This window comes from Salvia splendens, chromosome 9, assembly GCF_004379255.2.
Source record: "Salvia splendens isolate huo1 chromosome 9, SspV2, whole genome shotgun sequence".
NCBI lineage: Eukaryota > Viridiplantae > Streptophyta > Magnoliopsida > Lamiales > Lamiaceae > Salvia > Salvia splendens.
This window is the reverse complement of record NC_056040.1, coordinates 591,062-610,388: the sequence shown is the minus strand read 5'-3', so window position 1 is coordinate 610,388 and position 19,327 is coordinate 591,062. Positions and strand designations below refer to the sequence as shown.

At 37.4% G+C, this 19,327-nt stretch overlaps 3 protein-coding genes and 1 non-coding gene across 8 annotated transcripts; 2 read left to right on the top strand and 2 right to left on the bottom strand.

The window, feature by feature from the left end:
- The first annotated feature begins 512 nt into the window (after positions 1-512).
- LOC121748586 lies at positions 513-3,222 on the top strand. 2 transcript variants are annotated; one of them, XM_042143041.1, is made up of 6 exons: positions 515-1,414; positions 1,504-1,581; positions 1,912-2,396; positions 2,498-2,664; positions 2,823-2,889; positions 2,970-3,222. In XM_042143041.1, exons 1-6 carry the CDS (start codon positions 706-708, stop codon positions 3,006-3,008), a joined length of 1,545 nt encoding a protein of 514 aa, XP_041998975.1. In that variant the 5' UTR covers positions 515-705; the 3' UTR covers positions 3,009-3,222. The 2 variants fall into 2 exon arrangements, with proteins under 2 accessions (XP_041998976.1, XP_041998975.1); XM_042143042.1 differs by lacking the exon at positions 1,504-1,581 and having other exon boundaries at positions 513-1,414.
- Positions 3,223-4,453: 1,231 nt separating this feature from the next.
- LOC121748760 (B3 domain-containing transcription repressor VAL1-like) lies at positions 4,454-10,923 on the bottom strand. 4 transcript variants are annotated; one of them, XM_042143262.1, is made up of 16 exons: positions 10,727-10,845; positions 10,516-10,621; positions 10,206-10,341; positions 9,099-9,180; positions 8,903-9,019; positions 8,259-8,539; positions 7,920-8,192; positions 7,693-7,789; positions 7,422-7,596; positions 6,942-7,018; positions 6,748-6,828; positions 6,436-6,651; positions 6,315-6,364; positions 5,971-6,084; positions 5,642-5,706; positions 4,454-5,258 (listed from the first exon to the last, which is right to left on the bottom strand). In XM_042143262.1, exons 3-16 carry the CDS (start codon positions 10,316-10,318, stop codon positions 4,714-4,716), a joined length of 2,286 nt encoding a protein of 761 aa, XP_041999196.1. In that variant the 5' UTR covers positions 10,319-10,341; positions 10,516-10,621; positions 10,727-10,845; the 3' UTR covers positions 4,454-4,713. The 4 variants fall into 4 exon arrangements, with proteins under 4 accessions (XP_041999196.1, XP_041999195.1, XP_041999194.1 ...); XM_042143261.1 differs by lacking the exon at positions 10,727-10,845 and adding an exon at positions 10,905-10,923 and having other exon boundaries at positions 7,920-8,539; positions 10,516-10,615; XM_042143260.1 differs by having other exon boundaries at positions 7,920-8,539; positions 10,516-10,615; positions 10,727-10,865.
- A 3,773-nt stretch (positions 10,924-14,696) lies between these two features.
- Positions 14,697-14,806, top strand: LOC121749958. Its single transcript, XR_006039759.1, has one exon. It is a non-coding gene; the product is annotated as a small nucleolar RNA snoR100 (small nucleolar RNA).
- A 598-nt stretch (positions 14,807-15,404) lies between these two features.
- On the bottom strand, positions 15,405-17,279 carry LOC121746402 (trans-cinnamate 4-monooxygenase-like). The gene is made up of 3 exons (XM_042140222.1): positions 16,566-17,279; positions 16,335-16,468; positions 15,405-16,253 (listed from the first exon to the last, which is right to left on the bottom strand). Exons 1-3 carry the CDS (start codon positions 17,132-17,134, stop codon positions 15,658-15,660), a joined length of 1,299 nt encoding a protein of 432 aa, XP_041996156.1. The 5' UTR covers positions 17,135-17,279; the 3' UTR covers positions 15,405-15,657.
- Positions 17,280-19,327: the final 2,048 nt, after the last annotated feature.

Here is a 19,327-nt window from a genome sequence, read left to right as displayed (position 1 = left end):
TATATAAGAGATGATTTATATACTTCGATAAATTACTCAAAAAATGATTTATAGTTATATCTATTGCTAAGAGCCTTCTAAATAGCTCACTACTATTTGGATATATTTATCCAAACTGACTTTTCCATGTGATCTAAAGGACGGGTAGAGTCGGGCTAGGATAATGGTTCGTCAATTACAATGTGATGACTCGAATTCCAATCTACTGAATAGAGAATGTTTGTCTTATCAGTTAAATTGCGCTTGACGAAAGTTTGATATATTAGTTGTTAGTATTATTAGCCAAATGCCAAAAATGTGGTTTAGGCCTCGAATATTAATCCCACTCATAAAAGGCCAACTTAAAATTCATAGATCAAATATTTTATATTAAAAAATCATGATACAAATAACATAATTCAATTTTCAATATTTGGCTAAATAGAAAGTTTTTAGTTTCATAACTGAATGAAAGAAAACTATATATTCAAGCCCACAAAGGAAGAAGTAACCATTTAAAGGAAAGCCCAAACCGAACATGCCCTTAAATCGTTTTAATTCAACGTTGTTTCTCAAGCCCTTGAATTTCCCCCAATTTTCTGCTATTCGTGCCTCCGTCGATTGCTATACCAAACCCATAATTTCGAATTCAAATCAAACTACGCACGAACAGCATTAAAGAGTTATCCTGCGAAATTAGGTTCTGGATGCATTATTAAATCCGCCATGGAGGACCTCGATCTCGACGCCGCGAGCTGGGTTCTCGATTTCCTCTTGCGGAAGCCGCTCGAGGAGCGGACGTTGAATTCGCTCCTCGGCGCGCTGCCGCTCCCGAAGGACAACCCCAAACTGCAAAAAATCCTATTGTTGAAGAAACTCGAGTTCGAGCTTTCGCCGCCTTCGTTTTCCGAAGCCACGCTCGATTTGCTGGAGCAGCTGGACGGAATTGAATGCCGGAGAGGGAATGAGGCATCGGACGCCTTAAAATCGGCGTATTGCTCTGTGGCGGTGGATATTACGCTGAGGCCTCTGAGGCACGGAGACGATGGCAAGTTTATTCTTTTCGAGACTGTGAAACGGATTTGGCGGGGGAGGATTGGGAAAATTGAGAAGGTTGCGCAGAGAGGGGGCCTCGGTTCCGAGCAGCTGTGGTTGTGGAAGGATGAGATTGAAGCGGCGGTGTGGGAGGATAGTGTGTGCCAGAGTGTTTTGAAGAAGCTTGAAAGAGATTCGGCGGAGAAGGCGGTTAGGTTTTATCTGAATGAGGAGAAAGATAAAATGGGGCCTTCATTTCTCGAATCAGTGGCTGCTGGACTGAAGAGTGGGGAGGGTTTGTTCAAATTTAAACGAATTGAAGTGATTAAGCGAGTAGCTGAAGAAGAAGCGTTGTCTCTTCGTGTTGTTAGGGCCGCGAATGGAAGCAATGGCAGCATAGGTGAGTTTGTTGGCTGTTTTATTGTTAATTGGTTCAATGCTATGTGGAAATTGAGAGTTTTGTTTTGTGTTCTTGGATTCTATTTTAAGTGATTAAGCCAGTAGCTGAAGAAGAAACGCTATCTCCTCGCGTTGATTGGGCCGCGAATGGAAGCAATTGCAGCAAGGGTGAGTTCTATGTGAAAATTGAGAGTTTTGTTTTTTGTTCTTGAATTCCATCTCAAGTTCTGATAGCTTTGAATATGTGTGGTTATAATGTTAAATTGGTTCGATGCCGTGCGACATTTGAATGTTTTATTTCGTGTTATTGAATTCCATCTCTTGTTTTGATTGTTTTGAAGTTATGGCTTATAATGTTCTTTGTTTCATTTTTATCTGTCTTGGTTGTTTATTGTTGAATTGGTTCGATGCTACCATGTGAAATTTGAGAGTTTTGTTTTGTGTTCTTGAATTCCATTCTTTGTTTCATTTCTTCTGTCTTGGTTGCTGTTGATTTAGAAATGCACAAGGGGAAATTCAAGCTTAAAGATAAGCTTGTTGGCATGAGACGTGTGAGTTCTGCAACTGGGAATCCGAGAGGAGCAAAAATTGTTGACTGTGACGAAGCTGATGAGGCAGAGCCCTCGGGTAAGATACATAGAAGCTCACCACGCAGTGCAGAAACAAATGAAGCTTGGGAAGCCCTTAAAAAGAGTTCGAAGGAGCTCCGAGCATCTGTTAAGGATCCCCTTCCTGATGCATTGCGACTTGCTGATGCAATCCACGACGGTCTGAGGCAGGATAAGCGTCAAGAAGTGGCTGAAAACAGTAATGCTGAACCCAGGCGGCAAGATGAGTGTCAAGACAGGGCTGGAACCAGTAATGATGGACCCAAAATGCCCGTTACGGATGGTGATAGAGTTGTTCAATCTAGTGTTGCTAATGCCAACAATGTGCATAGGTCAAGTTTGATGAAACGGAACGGAACTGCTCGTACATCAGAGGTAGTAAGCTCGCTCTTGTTCTGTTTACTGCACTTGCTTATTTGGCTCGATCATTTGTCTGCTCTGTCATGGTTCATTGTTCTTTTGAATGGTGTTTGCAGTGGGATGATTCGAATGACGGATCACCGGATGACACAACTCTCAAACCTGTGATTCAGCTGCCTAACGGGAAACCATCGCCTTTGCAGCAATATGATGGGAAGAGGAGGAGGAAAGCTCGGAAGTGGAGCCTTGATGAAGAACAGACTCTGAGAATTGGAGTAGAGAGGTATGCACTATCCCTTACTTCATTTGTAATGGCAATTTGCAAGATTGATTTTTTATTTGATAATTTCTAGAGTATCCTTTTAAATGGAGTATTATATTCTGTACTCTGTATCGTACGACTATATATGAGCTTAAAAGGAATTCTTCGATTTCATGAAGGTTTGGAAAAGGATGTTGGAAGCGGATCCTTGATGAATACAGACACGAGTTTGATGGCAGAACTGATGTAAGTACACTCTCCGGCTTCCCTAAATTCATTTCTCGCCTCTTGTTTCGTTGAAGTTATTAATGGGTTTCCGGGTTCAGGTTGATTTGAAGGACAAGTGGAGAAACATGTGTAAGTAGTGACGAAGAAACATGTCGTATTTTGCATGTAAAAGGTAGAGCTTTGGTTATGAGCTTCTTGACTCAAGTAGATGCAGTTGAATGGTATGTTGATGAATGTGAATAGATTTTTGTATAACTTGTAATAGTTGGTATAGTTTGGCTAATGTGTTTTTATTAGGTTGTAAGAACTTGTTGTGGATGAAGGATAAAATAATTCTCTTGCTTTTGAAAATGGCTTTTCATATTGTGGTGACATAATTCAAAATTGAAGCCTATATATTTTTTCTTGGAAGTTAATTTCAATTTAAAAGTTTATTGTACGTAAGCATGCTAATGTATTTTTTGATGAAAAAGGGTGACTTTTGCGTGAGACGATTTAGCGATCGTGTTCGGATTTGATTTGAACCCTATTGAAATATTAACAAAATCTAGAACCTGTCACTCGATATTGGTTATTTTAATGGGCCAAGATTGTGTATCAAGATCTTCGTAGAGCAACTGTGTTCGGATGCGATTTGAACTTTTTAAAACATTAACTTATAAATAAATGCTACTTGAAGTATGTATTCGATATTGTTAATTAAGTAAGTAATTTGTAAGAGATGATCATCTTTGGAATGGAAAATTAATTTAATTAAAAAATAGTGGATTGGGGGATTAATAGTATTTTATTCATAGACAGTTTTCTAAATACATAGTAAACTAATTGGAAACTTTATAATCGTGTGTCCACTTTGACCCGACACAAATTTTTAAATACATAATATTAGAAAGTAGGTTGAAAAAGTTAGTGGAATGTGAGATCATACTACTAAAAGTGGTAAAAATGAAGTGTGATAATTAATGTGGGACGAACCAAAATGGAAAAGGGATATTAGTCCCTAAAATCATGAACTTTGGCCAAATTTTGGTATTTCCCACGAACTTTAAAATTGGTCTAAAATATCACAAACTTTACATTTTATTTGTTATTTCCCATGGCAGCCCAAATAAGATATATTCGATAAAAATCTTATTATACGTGCTCAACCGTGAAATATTTATTAATATTTTAGATTGCTTTTTAAGTTCATGACAAGTAGAATAAAAAACTACGTAGAAAATCACGTTGATTTAGTAGTCTCAAGTTGGATAAAAAATGCACGGAAGTTGGTTGGATATGATGATTGATCTGCCATGGAAAATAACAAACAAAGTATAAAGTTTGTGATATGTTAGATCAAATTTAAAGTTCGTGTGAAATACAAAAATTTGAGCAAAGTTCATGGTTTTAGTGATCAATATCCCAATGGAATACTAGACAAATAATAAAGATTGGAGAGAGTATTTCATTTATAGACTATTGTTCAAGTCCAAAATAAACTAAACATGTATACAAAAATTATGGCACTAGATCAACATGAGAGAGTTTCAAACTCCATCATGATTTCAAGAAATGAAAATCTCTAGCTCAAGAAAACAAATAAGAAAAGAGAAACAAAACCTTTTCTTGATATATATTGCTACTGTGGGGGGATTTTTCTCCAAGTATAAACACACAATTCATGTTTCCACCAACACAAACTAAGATGAAATACTAAAATATAAAATATATGTCTATATATATTGACATAGTTTAACAAGACAAATGGACTCTATAATCTAAGGCAACTGTAGGAACTCTTGAGAAAACCTCTCTATAGTTTCAACGAAAACACACACAAACAAACAACTTCTCCGGTCTTCACTCTCCGTTCTGGCCCGCGAACACGTCCACCGGCGAGAAAGCAGCCGAGGATTCCGCGAGGATCTCGTCCTCCCGGCGGGGGTCACAGTTCAAGTCCAGTCCCCCTCCCCTGCTCGTCTCCGCAGTTTGATCCCCGTTGCCGCCACCGCCGCCCGTCTCCTTTCCCGGGTTGTTCATGTCAAGGAGCGCCATCCCTGCGATGTCTTCCTTCGCGGCCCTGCTGTCCTCCTTCTCCTTCTCCTCGCGGTCCGACTGCTTCTTCTTCTTGCGCATCATCAGCGTCTTGAAGCGACGACGGACAGTCAGGCAGACGTTGCACTTGCACGAGGGCTCGTGCTTGCCCTTCCCGCTCGGAGGCTGGATGCAGACGATGCAGGTGCAGCCGGGACGGTGGCGCGGGTGCTTCGTGGTGGCCCCGGCCGAGTTATCTCCCGCGTCGGCGACGCTGTCGCCGAGGACCGCAGCGTTCGCCAGAGCGTCCAGCCCGGACGGCTCCCCTCCTTTCGACGCCGCACTTTCCGTGCAGCGTTGCTTCTTGTTTTCTGCGGCCGGAGACAAATAAAAACTTTCAGAAACCATACAAAAAGCCAGGAAAAAAAGCAAGACAACATAGTAGCAATATGTAAATAAAGTGCAATGTGCAACGAGAAGGCGTCTAACGAGAGGGCGTTACCATACGCAATGTGTAAAGCGTGATCTATATTCGTGAGGTTCACACGAGCTTGAGGTTTTGGACGCGTGTGTGTTTGAGAGAAACAGAGGAAAGGGGCTTTCGAGAAATTAGACATGCATATAAAAGACGAGAAGGCTTCTAACGAGAGGGTGTTACCATGTGCAACGAACAAAGTGTGATCTATGTTCGTGAGGTTTACACAAGCTCGAGTTATTCATATGCGTGTGTTTAGAAATTAGACCAATCCCTTACCTTTGTTAAGGCTAGAGGAATCGAGATCTCCCGGGCTTACATCCTCTGGAGCAGAACACGCGGCCCTGAAAAGATGATCACAAGAGTGGAAATTCGTATTAGCATCACAAATCGACTCATTACCAAGAAGTCATACGAATAGAAGTCGAATTCGATAACTATTATAATACAAATAGCATCACAAAATCGACTAATTATCAAGAAGCAATCCTCACACCTCAAAAACATAACTATGAAGATACATATTCAAAACAGATCATCAGCATTACTACACTAGGAATCTAAACCGTCGTTAATTTGTAACATGTTCGAAACACCACTGGACTAACCTGCTCGAGTCCCAGATATTATCAGAACACAGCCACTTTGCAGAGAGGAGTGCATTGGCAGGCAACCTTCGCCATTTCGAACAACTGTCGCATTGAACCAGTTGTTCCTGCTCACTGATAACACAAACAACGTCAGATGAAAGTAGTCGTTTCACATCATGTTCGATTTATAGAACAAAACTACAAGTAAGCTAGATATGCCTAAATTTTTCACATCATGTTCGATTTATAGAGCAAAAGAATTAGTCTATAGGTATACGAACATAAGTCCACACTTGGATGAGTGCTCTTAACTCTTAAGAAGTAACGATGACTGTAACGAGCTTAAAAATAACAATCCTTACCCAGAAGGTTGAGAAATGAAAATAGTCTTCTTTCCAAAAACAGGTGGCTCCTACACAACATTAGACGATTGTCAACACAAAACCATCAGAACTCAAAACTGAAATGCCCCTAAAGCTCAACCTCAAATTCTTCGAATTCATAGCCATCAACCGTGACCACAGTTGGCTCAGAAGACGGAGCTGGACGAAGCAGCTCCTGAGCTTCTTCCCAAGTGACCCTAAGTTCAGATGCCTCGTCGTTATTCATGTGAAGCCTCTTGTTTTTAATGTTTCTAGCCTTCTTCTTCTCTGCTGTGGTCAGATGCGGCTGTGGATCGTCAGATGCTTGGCCTCCGTTCTTCACATCATTTAGAGCATCAGAGCATCACGATTAGAACATATATCGAAATTTATCAAAGCAAAAATCATGGCAAAATAGCAAATAAGAACATACAGAAGTATGAGTATCATTAACCCCAGAAGACGACGCCTCTCCCAGAGAATCACAGTTCAAGGATGGTGGTGCTTGTGGCTCCTAAATAGTATTTACAAGAGATCGATTAATCATTTGAGTTTCGAATAATGCAAAATCAAAATCCCTAGAAATTGAAAAAAAAGGGAAAGGGGGAAATGCCTAAAGTTTCTGACCTGCACATCAGTGTTGTTAGCTGCCTTTCGACAGCCTATGACGAGCTGGCTCCCGGGATCGATCCGACTAAATATCACTAAGCAAAGGCAAAGAAGACACGAAAACAAAAGAATAAATTCATCAAAATTCAATCAGAAACACCATATTCCCTTTAAGAGATGTAGCAATTGGTGGTAAAACAAACACAGCTCAGCACTAACTAAGAGATTCGAAGGTTTCGAAAATTAATTTCATCTTACACAAAGAACTACCATTGACTTCAGATTCAACATCCAGATAGGCATGATGAAGAAAAGGAGCAAGAAAACGAAAATGTAAGGTGAATAAAACCAAAAATACTAGTGGCAGCAATTAATGAGGATCTTAGTTCTTACCAAGTGTCATATATATGAAAACAAATGTCAGATGAATAAAAATCGAAAAGTTTTGAAGCGGTCTTCATCTCAATGTTCGACACAACACACAAGAAAAGGGTGTACCTGTGTCACCAGCTTGTAACTGCATATTTTGAATGCATGGGGTTACGCCCTCCAAAACATACATCCGACTATTATTATTAGGCCAAAATCTGAACTGAAACGTCCACTCTTTGCCCTTTATGTCCTGAATTCTTATAGGTATACCTTCCGACTGATTGATAGTAGGAAAATACGCCTGCTCAGCATATTATTTTGTAAGAACATAAGAATAAAAAGGGAAAGATCCAACTTTTAAATGAAAAACTGCACAAATTCGAAACCAAATACTCACTTCAGCACATGCTTTTGGAAGAACCAGACGACCAATTCGCCCAGCATCACTGGCACTAAGAGTCTTCTCGAACAATGGTACAATAGTGGAGTTAAAACTAGGAGTCGAAGGTTAAGGCAAATTCTTGATAAATGTTAAAAGACATGAAAAGCAGGTGACATAATCGAAGTTATGTATAATAAAAGGACAGAAAGATATAAGAAAGTGTAAATGTATATCATGGATACTCTCCCGATAATTGCTGCAATTCTTGGTCAGTGATCTTAGGCCAGTACCGAGGAAGTAAGTGTTTGCTGCCCCGCCCTTCGGTAGGAGGCCTAGGAACACGCGCCTGTGAAGCTGATCCTTTATTCGCCTCCGAGCCTGCTGGGATGGGTTTGGGGGGTTTGGGGGAGACATGGTGCGCCTTTTGCCCATGTTGCAAAGAACCTTTCGACGTTTCATTTGATTCGACCATCCCACCAGGAACAGGCGCGCCCTGAGCAGGAATAGCCAGCACACTGCTTGAACTAGCCAAATGAGAGGTCAGTGAGAACTTCAGGGACGCAAGAGCAAGAGATTCATACATATCTTTCACCCCTTGTTTTGGGCGGCTGTAGTTGGGTTTGGCAAAAACAGACGATGAACCATTTTGGGGGTGACTCTGTACGCGTTTACTGTTTTCTGTATATCTAATCACAGATTCTTCTTTCTCAAGTTCGACTGCTGGAGGCACACTCCCTATAGCCCTCGACATCTGTAGAAGCTTCCGTGTCTCATCGTCAACTTTAAGTCCAAGCAGTATCGGCTGGGCCTCCTGAGAACTTGTTTTGTTGGCAGATTTGCCACCTGAAATAATATTTGGAATCTGCAAAAAACAATTTAAGAATCAATTTCATAAAACTAATTGAGACATGTGGAGATTAAAACAATTGGCTAATATAATTTTCCAATATCAAATCACACGAGATGTAGCGAAGAACACCAAAATGTTCATCGAGGAGTGAGAAGTAGTAAACTGGATAGGAAGGTAAATGATACAGTAGCTAAAACTGCAATGATAACTGAAGGTAAGATAAATTCATATATCATCACGAATACGATTTCAGCAACACATACCAATAATCGTCAGAGTGCTATAGCCTATAGACTATCAAACTTCTTTTAAAAATAGAAAAGAACAAGCTCGAAAAACACATATAGCATCTTTCAAGCAGAAACGAACTATAACCTGCATTGGCTGCAGAGACTGAATTTCCAAACGCTTAACACAACTTATGCATGCAACACCACCTACATCCATGTATTCAAATAAATGTTTTGAAGCAATGCATCCACAGTGAAGAATCTGCCGAGCGGAAAAGCAAAAGGAGTTAATATAATTCAAAAGGTGCAGGCTAAAGATGCGGGAACCAAACTGTCATTACCTTCCTACATGTTTTGCATTCCCTCCAACCAGATTCGTCTGAATGGTACGTCTCACAGAAAACAGAGTTCTCATATGCAGATCTGAAATCCACATCAAAACTACATCAGATCAAGAAACGAGCAGAAAATATAGATGAACAAGTGATCAATTCACACTATGAAATATGGCAAACCAGTGCATCTAAACCTGTTTCCCTGTAATAAGAGAAAGAAAACAATGAAATTTGAAAAGAATAAACCTTTAGTTAGTCGTCAAAGATGCAAAATACGAAAAACTCAAGAAATTCTCTCAGGCAACTAAACTTGACCTACTACTGCCCAAAAACTATCTTTGATCACTCATATAAGAATTCATGATATTTTTACTATATATAGATCAACCAGTCCGTCACCAGCTATGATCTTTGCATTAGTCCATCTTTAATTGTCTAATCCCATAAAAATAGCAACAACTTTTATCATTTTCCCTTTTATCTTTTCAAATAAGAGAAACACATAATTAAACGAACAAAATACTTACCAGATTGCCACCAAGCTCAGTTGCAACATTTCAGACAAGTAAAAGGCACAGATGAAATATAGGGGAAAGTAAACAATGAAATTCGAAACGAATAAACCTTTAACCCTCGTAAAAGATATAATACATGAAACCACGAGAAATGCTCTCAGGCAACTAAGATATGAGCTACTACAGCCCCAAAAATACTCTTAAACCACTCATATACAAATTCAAGATATATTTACTAAATATAGACCAAACAGTCCATCACCAACTATGATCTTTACATTAATCACATCAAAATAGCAACTTTTTTCATCCCTTTCCCTTTTACCTTTTCAAATAAGAAAAACACAAGCAAATACCAGATTCCCACTAAGCTCAATTTCAACTTTTTGTCAAGAAAAAATACTAAATATAGAGTCAAGTGGAAGCAAAACGAAAAGGCTATTCATAGTAACAGAACGGAAAAACAACGAATCTATATTTCAGGAATCAAAACAGTCGCATCCCCAAACTGCCCTCGAGAAATTGGAAATCAGACCTGCAATGGCGGTGAGCTACAGCATGAAGAAACAGGGCCATAATCGGAATTTAGAAAAATTACCCGCACTTGTAACAAAGAGAAGCAAATCCACCGGATTTCAAGCTCCATCCTCTCTTCAAATCCAACGACGTCGTTCCGCAGCACTTCTCATTCATGCATTTCTTCGACCCCATTTCTCTCAAATTCTCAGGATTTCCTTCAAAACCCCAAACCCAAAACTCGTCACGATCAAAACCCTAAGCCCAGATCAAACGAATTCAAACGAAATCGACACATTCCCACACCTCAAATCATTGAAAAAAAGCAAAATCTCAAACCCAAACTCAATAATTCAAAAAATTAAAAATAAAAATCACATCTTTCCACTCACCTCGTCCGAATCTAACGAATCCAACGTCCGCATGCGAAGTTCCTCAAACGAAAACAGAGCCCATGCGCCCAATTGCAGCTGAAAACGCCTCAAATCGAATCTGAGACTTCCGCAATTAAATTTAAAAAATCAGCACAAAACGAAATAAAAGGAAACCAAAAAAAACAGCGGCGGCGGTCGGTGGGATAAATCAAGGTGAATATAGTAATACCGAAAAGACGATGCGGAGATAGAGAGAGAGAAAGGGAGAGAGGAAAGCGTCTACGCATGCAGAGAGGGAAATGGATGCAACGATATGCATGCACCGTGCACGACATTTGAAGAGCATTTCACAGTTCATCGATACTTATGTTATAAAGAAATTTCCCCCAAAAATCAAATCCTTTTACCTTTTTTTTTAATTTTCTAGGCTGTTGGCATTTGGGTTTTACTGGTTTTTGGAGTTCTTTGTTATTATTACAGTGTATGGACGTTTCAGACATATATGATTGGATGGGCCGAATGTTTCGTAGATTCCCATGTTTGGTGGTAAAAAATGTGTCAAAGTCTTGGGGTAGGTCAAGGGGTATCAATCTTTGTTCAATGGGAACATGGTGAGGGGTGCGAAAACAATCAAGGTTTTGTTGACTCGGATACATAGAAGTCGTGCGATCTAGTCGTTTGTGGCTCGTTGGTGCGTACACGAAAGCAAGTGGATGCGGCAAAATTACCAAGCATGGTGAAATATGAGTTGTGTTATTTACTGTTCTGAATTATTTTAAAAAGATGTGGTGCAGTAAAAGAGTCGTTGTGTAAAGAATATGTAGATAATAGCGCATTTAATCGTATTTATGATTCACCAGTGTGTACAGGTAAGTAGTGTGAAGGTTTTGTTGCTTTGCATAGAAAGCCATGTGATTTAGCCGTTGCGGCTAGTTGGTGCGTACGTGTAAGCACGTGGGTGCGGCAAATTTACCGAGCATTGTGAAATATATCACTTGCATTATTTACTATTGTTATTTATTTAAAAAGAAACGGTGCGGTGAAAGTTTCGTTGGGTCAAATACATAGAAAATAATGCATTTAATCGTATTTATGATTCATCGGTGTGTACAGATAAGAAAGTAGAAGCACCCATATCATCTTAAATGAGTACCATCACGTTTTACCCGCAAATACGATGAGTAGGTGGATTCGGCCAAATCATCTTCAATTAGTAACGTAAGACTTTACCGTAAATGAAGGGATTCATGTACACACAAACAAATAGTCTCAACGGCCTAGATAAGACTTTTTATCTCCTTCGTGAAGACAGGTAAGCATGCAGGCACCGCTAAAGATTTAGGTGACTAACGTCAAACTTTAGCAGTTACGACTCCATATGTAATACTAGTGGTGGATCGGTAAAACTTTCATACTGTATATCATATCGAAAATTTGGTATAACGATTATTTGGTATGACCAATTTAAATATTGATACCGTATAGCCTCTTTGGTATATTGAAATTTTACGGCATACTGAATTTCGGTACGATGTATAGCAATACCGTTATATAATATTATATTCTAAATATATTTTATACTATATTCAGTATTTTTAGTATGTGTTGTTTTAAGGTATATATTGATGTCGATATATACACGGTAGACTGTGATTTCGGTTGGTATTTCGATATTTTTTCTCACACCCTATGAAATATGTGGCACTTTTAGTAATGTTTATCTATAAGAAACTATGTGACGAAAATTACGTTGGAATGGAGATATGCGAGGCTGTGCATTCATTTATATTTGCATTTTACTGATATATACAAGTAAGCAAATAATCATTACTAAATTCTTTTAAACGAGCAATTCAAATTTTATTCCTACATACAGATGGGCAAATAGATGGCGGTCAAATCACCTTCGATGAGTAACGCTTGATTTACATGAAAATAAAAGTAGGGATGATATCTGAACCGATGCAAATCGAAATTTAAAATTCGATTCATAACAATTTAAGGTCCAACATTACTTATATAATGGAGATGATGTGATGAAAATTACTCAATGTTATACTTATAAGTTAGTATATAGATATGGAGAGTTGTCCATCTGCAATTTACTTATACACATAAAAAAAGAAATGAAATTGTATTTATTTATTTATGAAAAAAAGTAAGTGGACGGTGAATGAATAAAACACTTTAACTCGTGAATAATATTATGCAGTCACAAATAAAAAAATTTCCATATTATATTTAATATTTTCCCATAAATACAAGATAAGCAAGCAAACACCTATGATAACCAAATATGACTAGTTAAGGTCAAATTTAGTCGTAACGTCCTCATAAAATACTATATCTCTTAATTTTGGAATTAAAATTAACGAAAGAATGCGTAAGAATAATAATAAAAAAAACACTCACCAATTAGTACATGTATATATTATCAGTTATTCTGAAATATTTTACCTACATACAACTAAGCTTAAATTAATTTATGATCAAATTTCAGTTTATCACTATATATATTAGTGTCATTATATAGTTATACACACGTCCTCATGGGATCCACTGTAGGGGCATATTTTAAGCTTTGATATTACATGTAGAAACATTTGTGCGCAAATATAGTGTCAATATATGATGTTGTTTTTATTAATCTAGATTAATTTGATCCCATTATAGCAAATATAAATCAAAAGACAAGATTAATTATACATACGTAGCATTATTCCCAAACTAAGTATTCTTCAAGCCAACCGAATAATATATCATAAAAATAAACCATATCAAATTCACCAAACTAAACTCCCACAATGCATGCATCATGAAACATATGTTCATATTATTTTCAGTATTTTAGTTAGTATTATCTTTTTACTGTAAAGAACTGTTGTCTTATGGAGTACTACGTATATCATTCTATCCATTGCTATATTCCAAACCAAATAAAAATAGGTATTGATTTTTTTTTTCAAAAAACGTTACAATTCGAAAAGGTTATAAAAAATTAGGTTAGAATGAACAATTTATCATTGTATATAACTTTCTATATAGTACTACACAAGATGTGTATCAAATCAATGTAAATGTTCTTTTGATTTAACGTTAGTCAAGTGTTATAATAACATTAACATCGATACATGTTAAATTTCAATGTTTTGAAAGCTCCATTGGAAAATTAATCAAACATAGAAATATACTAGTTATTACTATAAGTGACGAATATTGTTAATTCGAATTTGATCAATAATTTTTTAAAACCAAGACTTATTGATTATTATAGAATGAGGTTAGTATAAAAATGATAAACAGCAATCAAAATCAAGATTAGTCTTCTCAAACTTGTAACCAAATTTTCAAGATCCTCCAAATCAAATCGATCCCCTATTTTAAGTTACTCAGCCCAAATATACGAGGCAAATAAGAAAATATGGTTCATCATTTCTTTAAATTACATTTTCAACAATAATACAACTAGAAATAGTTAAATTAAAAAAAAATAAATGATAAAGCTCAATCTATTTATTTTATCTACAAAAAATTGCCAGCATAATTTACTACACGAGAGCATCACTCATTTAGTCCGTATTTAGAATTAATTAATTTGTTTAATATATTTATTTTTATTCTACCACTTAAAAATTTACTATCAACAATTCAACATCATCAATCATCTAATAATCATAGCTCAATTTGTTATGGAGTAATATATAATTAAACAAATAACTTGTAGTTTACAAATTACACTCAAATTGTCCAGCACCTAGGCCCAAATCCAGGCCCAATAAGCCTAACAAACGGCATTTCCGGTAATCCACCAACGAATCCGTGAAGGTGAAGCCATAGCTCTTTTCCTCACCTATAAATTCCAGTCGCAAATACACTGATCAGATTTTTATATCCAAACAAATCTGATCTTTCTCTTCATTATTTGATTGAAGCATTCTTCTCTCCATTGATTTTTCGATTCAGATTCAAAGCCGATTTACTTGTTCGAATTGATGATCTAACAAAATTGTTAGGTCTTCAGATTCAAGAGCAAATTCTTCATCGGTTTTTCAAATTTCAATTTTGCTTGACTTCCCTCTCTCTCCCTCTCTAGATCTGCGATGCAAAATCTTTTTTTTCTTTTTTTCCTTTTCTGTTTTGTGATATGAATTTGAGGATTGGATCTGTGTACAATAAGCCGATGCTCTGGATATGAAAAATAATGAAGGAAGCATGGTAATGTGCACAGAGAGCGATGGTGCAAGGTCTACATGTCTGCCCCCTCCGATTTCTCTTCATGACTTGGGGGCCTGGTTTTAGACCTACATTTTGTTCGATCAACTTTTGTTTTCAATTCTAGTTTTTGAATTTGAAAATAAAGTCTTTTTTTACAATTTAATTTTAAATTGATTTTGCATACGCTCGATTTTTTTTTTAAATATTTTATTTTTCGGATCCTCGGTTATATCCAAATTCCATTGTTAGCTGAAATTTGATCCGATTATCAAATTAGTTTAATAAATTGTTTTATAGTACAAAATTAATTAATATTCAGCTCTTAATTGGAATAATTATTTTGAAAACATTCATTGTTTCATTTTAATATACAAGCATTATTGAACCAACATACTGGGACCTCACAATAATAACAAACAAATATATAAAAAAACAATATTTTCTTCTTCGAATATAAAGATTACCTTATTAGATTAAATTTGTGACCATCACGTAACTCACAATATCAATATACCATCTTTTTGATTGTCACAACAAATTATTTATTGGCTTCAATATTAAATTACGTATTATACACAGAGCTATATTTGAGTCGAATTTATTCAAATCCTAATCTCATAAAATTTGTTACTAATAGGAAGTCAAAATTTGTTGATCACAAGAAAAAAACATATGTTAATGAGGGACATGTATTGTACTGATATATGGAGTAGTAAATTTTGATACAAAAGATATACTATATTAATAGTACATCATTTTTCAAATAGCTATAACTGGTACATGTTTATAACGACCACATGTAATTAAGGGGAAAAAGGAAATCTAAATTTGGTGATCAAAGTTGTAGAGCTTACAAAGTAATTTAGAAATATTATAGTCAAGAACTCTCACCAATATTATTTATGTGGTTGTAACCTTATTTTGATAAAAAAAATGCCTCAGGCATTAATTTATCGGCTTCATAACGACTGTGTAATGCTTCAAAATCCGGGTGGCAAACTGCCCGTTGTTCTCGGTGGTATCAACTTTTGACTGCCCGGGCGGTGGCAGAAGCTTGAAATTCTGCACGAGCCTGCCCAAAGTGATGCCTAAAACGGGCATTGCAATGACAATGCCTGGGCAGCTCCGACGTCCTACACCAAACGGGACGTATTTGAGGTCATTCCCGGTTGTATCAACCTTAGACTCCTCTTCCAAGAACCTTTCTGGCCTAAACTCTTCCGGCTTGTGCCAATAGGCCGGGTTATTGGCCATCCACCACGCGTTGACTAGGACCCGACTCTTTGCCGGGATGTCGAACCCTCCTAGGTTTTCTTGGTGGAGGTTCATGTGAGGGAGTAGGCACGGGACAACCATTCTATAGCGAAGAGTTTCTTTGATCACGGCTTGAAGGTATGGGAGTTTGGTAGTCTCCGACTCGGTCACTTGGTGTCCTGGGCCTAGGGTCGCATTGATCTCGGTTCGGAGCTTGTCTTGGATTTCGGGGTGGTTGATGAGTTCCGCGATTGCCCATTCTAGTGCCCAAACAGTTGTCTCGATCGCTTCACATTTGAAATACATTTATTTTTATTACCATGATTTCTAAATGGTAAAATCTTGTATTTCATCTATTGTTTACTTACCCGCAACATTCAAGTTCTCAACAATGTAAAGAACATTGTCTTCATTGATCTCTCCATTACGTTGAGCTTCAAGAAAGTGATCAACACCACATTTCAAGCCCTTGTGTTCTATCTTTTTTGTGGATGAAATATTCCTACATTAAAAAAAATAGACTAGTTTTTTTTAATCATTTTAGACAACAAAGAAACACACACGAAATCAAAACAAGAGAAGAGAAACTAGAAACTTACTTCCTCTCTTGAAGAAAAGTATCCTTGTACAAGTCCAACCTCCTCCTAGTCACCTCCTTGCACAGCTTCAAATACCCCCTCAAGAATGGCCTCAACATAGGTATAAAATCCCCAAAATTATAGTTCAAACTCTGACCCAACCTACTCCTCTCCGCATTCACACTCTTCAACCTCACATACCTCTCATCCTCCTCACACTCAAACCTCTTATCAAACATCATCTTATACACATTGTTATACACCATCAGCTCCAACCTCCTCCTCAGCACCACCCCTTCCACCGCCGCCTTTGGGTTTTTCTTAACGTCCTCCACCACCGCCTCCGCCTCCGCCTCCCAATCCGCGCGGTAGTGGAGGACGGCCTTGGCGGTGAAGAAGGGGGCGGTGGTGATGCGCCGCATTTTGCGCCAGTGGTCGCCGTATTCGGTGAAGATCATGTCTTGGCCTTTCCCGGTGAAGATGTCAAAGACGATGTTGCGGGAGCGGGACCCGAATTCTTTTCCTTTCGTGAGGAGGATTTGCTTGGCGAGGGCGGGGGAGGAGACGACGGAGATGGGGAGGCTGCCCATGCGGAGGAGGAAGAGGTCGCCGAAGCGGCGGGAGAGGGCGGCGAGGTCGTGCTGGTCGAAGGCGTTGCCGAGCTGGAGCCAGCTGCCGAAGATGGGGAGGGAGAAGGGGCCCGGGGGGAGGTGGGGGCGGGGGCCCGGGCGGAGGAGGAGAAGGATGGGGAGGAGGAAGAGGAAGAGGAAGAAGAGGAGGAGATACATTGTTTTGTGTTTGATGTTCTATGTTGTGAAAGTGTGTGATTATATATAGATTTGTGATTTTATTTTGTGCATGTTGTGTTATTTTTTATTTTGTGGTTTTGTTTTATTAGTTGAGATGGCATGTTCTTTACCTTTTTTTTTTTTGCTTCTTAAATTTTAGGTGCGGTCGATCGATTCTATTGTAGGCTCACAAGGATTGGATAATTCTATTTTCTCTCTTACTTTATACATCGTCCACTTAAATTATTAAATATCTATCAATTATAGATCTAGTGCTTAAGAAAGCACATCACTTATTAAATATGGTTTATAGAGGCACTGTTAATTTTTCTACAAAGTCGTCGCTTGCCATATTTACTATCTAAACTTTTGACATGAGAAACAGCATCCAAAATCAAACACGATTATTACTTGCTTGCCACATTTTGCTAAATAGTCTTTGACATGAGAAAACGACCTCCTTGGCTGAATCTAGAAATATAAATGAAATTTCTCCAATCTTGTAACACGAAAAACGACTTTCTTTACTGCGTCTTAAAATTAAAAATTCACCTTCTCCTAATTTAAAAGTTAACGTCCTTCGCTCGTCCTATTTTACTATTCATCCTTTTGACATGAGAGGCGATCTTCTTTATTGTGTTCTAAATTGGAAATGAACGTTCTTCCCTCGTCATATTTTGCTACTCAGCCGTGTAACAGGAGCGCCGAGTTTCTTTGTGTCCCAAATTTTAAATGAAGAATCTTTTGAGATCTATCTATCAATACCAAAAATGGAAGTGATAGTATAAGTTGGATTCTCTTAATAATGGCATGAAGCATGAGAAGAAGACAAGAAGTGCATATATTTTATTTCAATGCCATAGCTAAATAAAAGGTCATCCAGATTCATGCGTTGTACAATTTCATTAACTCTTTTTGTTGTTATATTATGTACTACTATATGTTAAACAGCATGCCATCTTATAGTTGACCTACAAGCAAAACTTTTAAATTCATCGAAACGAAACCATGCCATGTTTTCTTAAATTATTTGTTTTCACCCATCTATGACAAATATAGTTGATACGGTGACGAATCCAGTGAGGGCTTGGCCGGTGCCGAACTACTAAAAGTCTAAAACCATTGGAGATTACACTTTATAGGGGCGCCATCACAATTAAATGAAGAAGAAGATGAACCGTTTAAGTTTTAGTCTTGGTTGTTGGTCTGAAAAATATACTCCCCCATCTCATAAAAAAATGAGCACTTTTCATTTCTGTTCGTCCTATAAAAATATGGGTATTTCTTTTTATGGAAAGTTATCCCCAATTCAATGAACTCGTTATGTATATATACATCTATTATTTACAACTTATATCAATATATATAGTCCACTATTACAACTCATCACTAATAATAATATGATTATCATTATGCACTAAAAATGCTTTAATTATCTTTTTATTCATATTTCTTACTTTACTAATTTATATAAACTCTTGTATTATTTCAAATTTACATAATTTTTATGGAATTGAGGGAACATTAAATAAAACTAAAAGTCTTAATAGACTATCTATAGCTAATATACTCTTGGAATCTGACTTTGATTCACAGCAGCCAATAGTTTCTGTTTCTGAGTACTAGTACTTATATAAAAATATAAAAGTTAGGCGTGTATTTATTTCTTTTTCCTAGTATCGTACTACAAAAGTATAAAAGTTATACATGTATTTATTTCTTTTTTCACTAATTGATAGTATAATTCATAACATCAAATGTAGGAGTATTTATTAAGTGTATTATATTAGGTTGCATGTTATTTGTTTTTCTATTGTTATATTAACTGCTTGAGTGCTAGGTATTATATTACATCGAATGTTAATTAGAGCATCCACAGTGGGACGGACGTCCCGGCAGACATTCCGACGGACTTCTCAAAAACACCTCATGTCACGTCATAATGACCTCCCACTGCACTGCCACGCCATAAGGACATCCCACTGCACAATGACG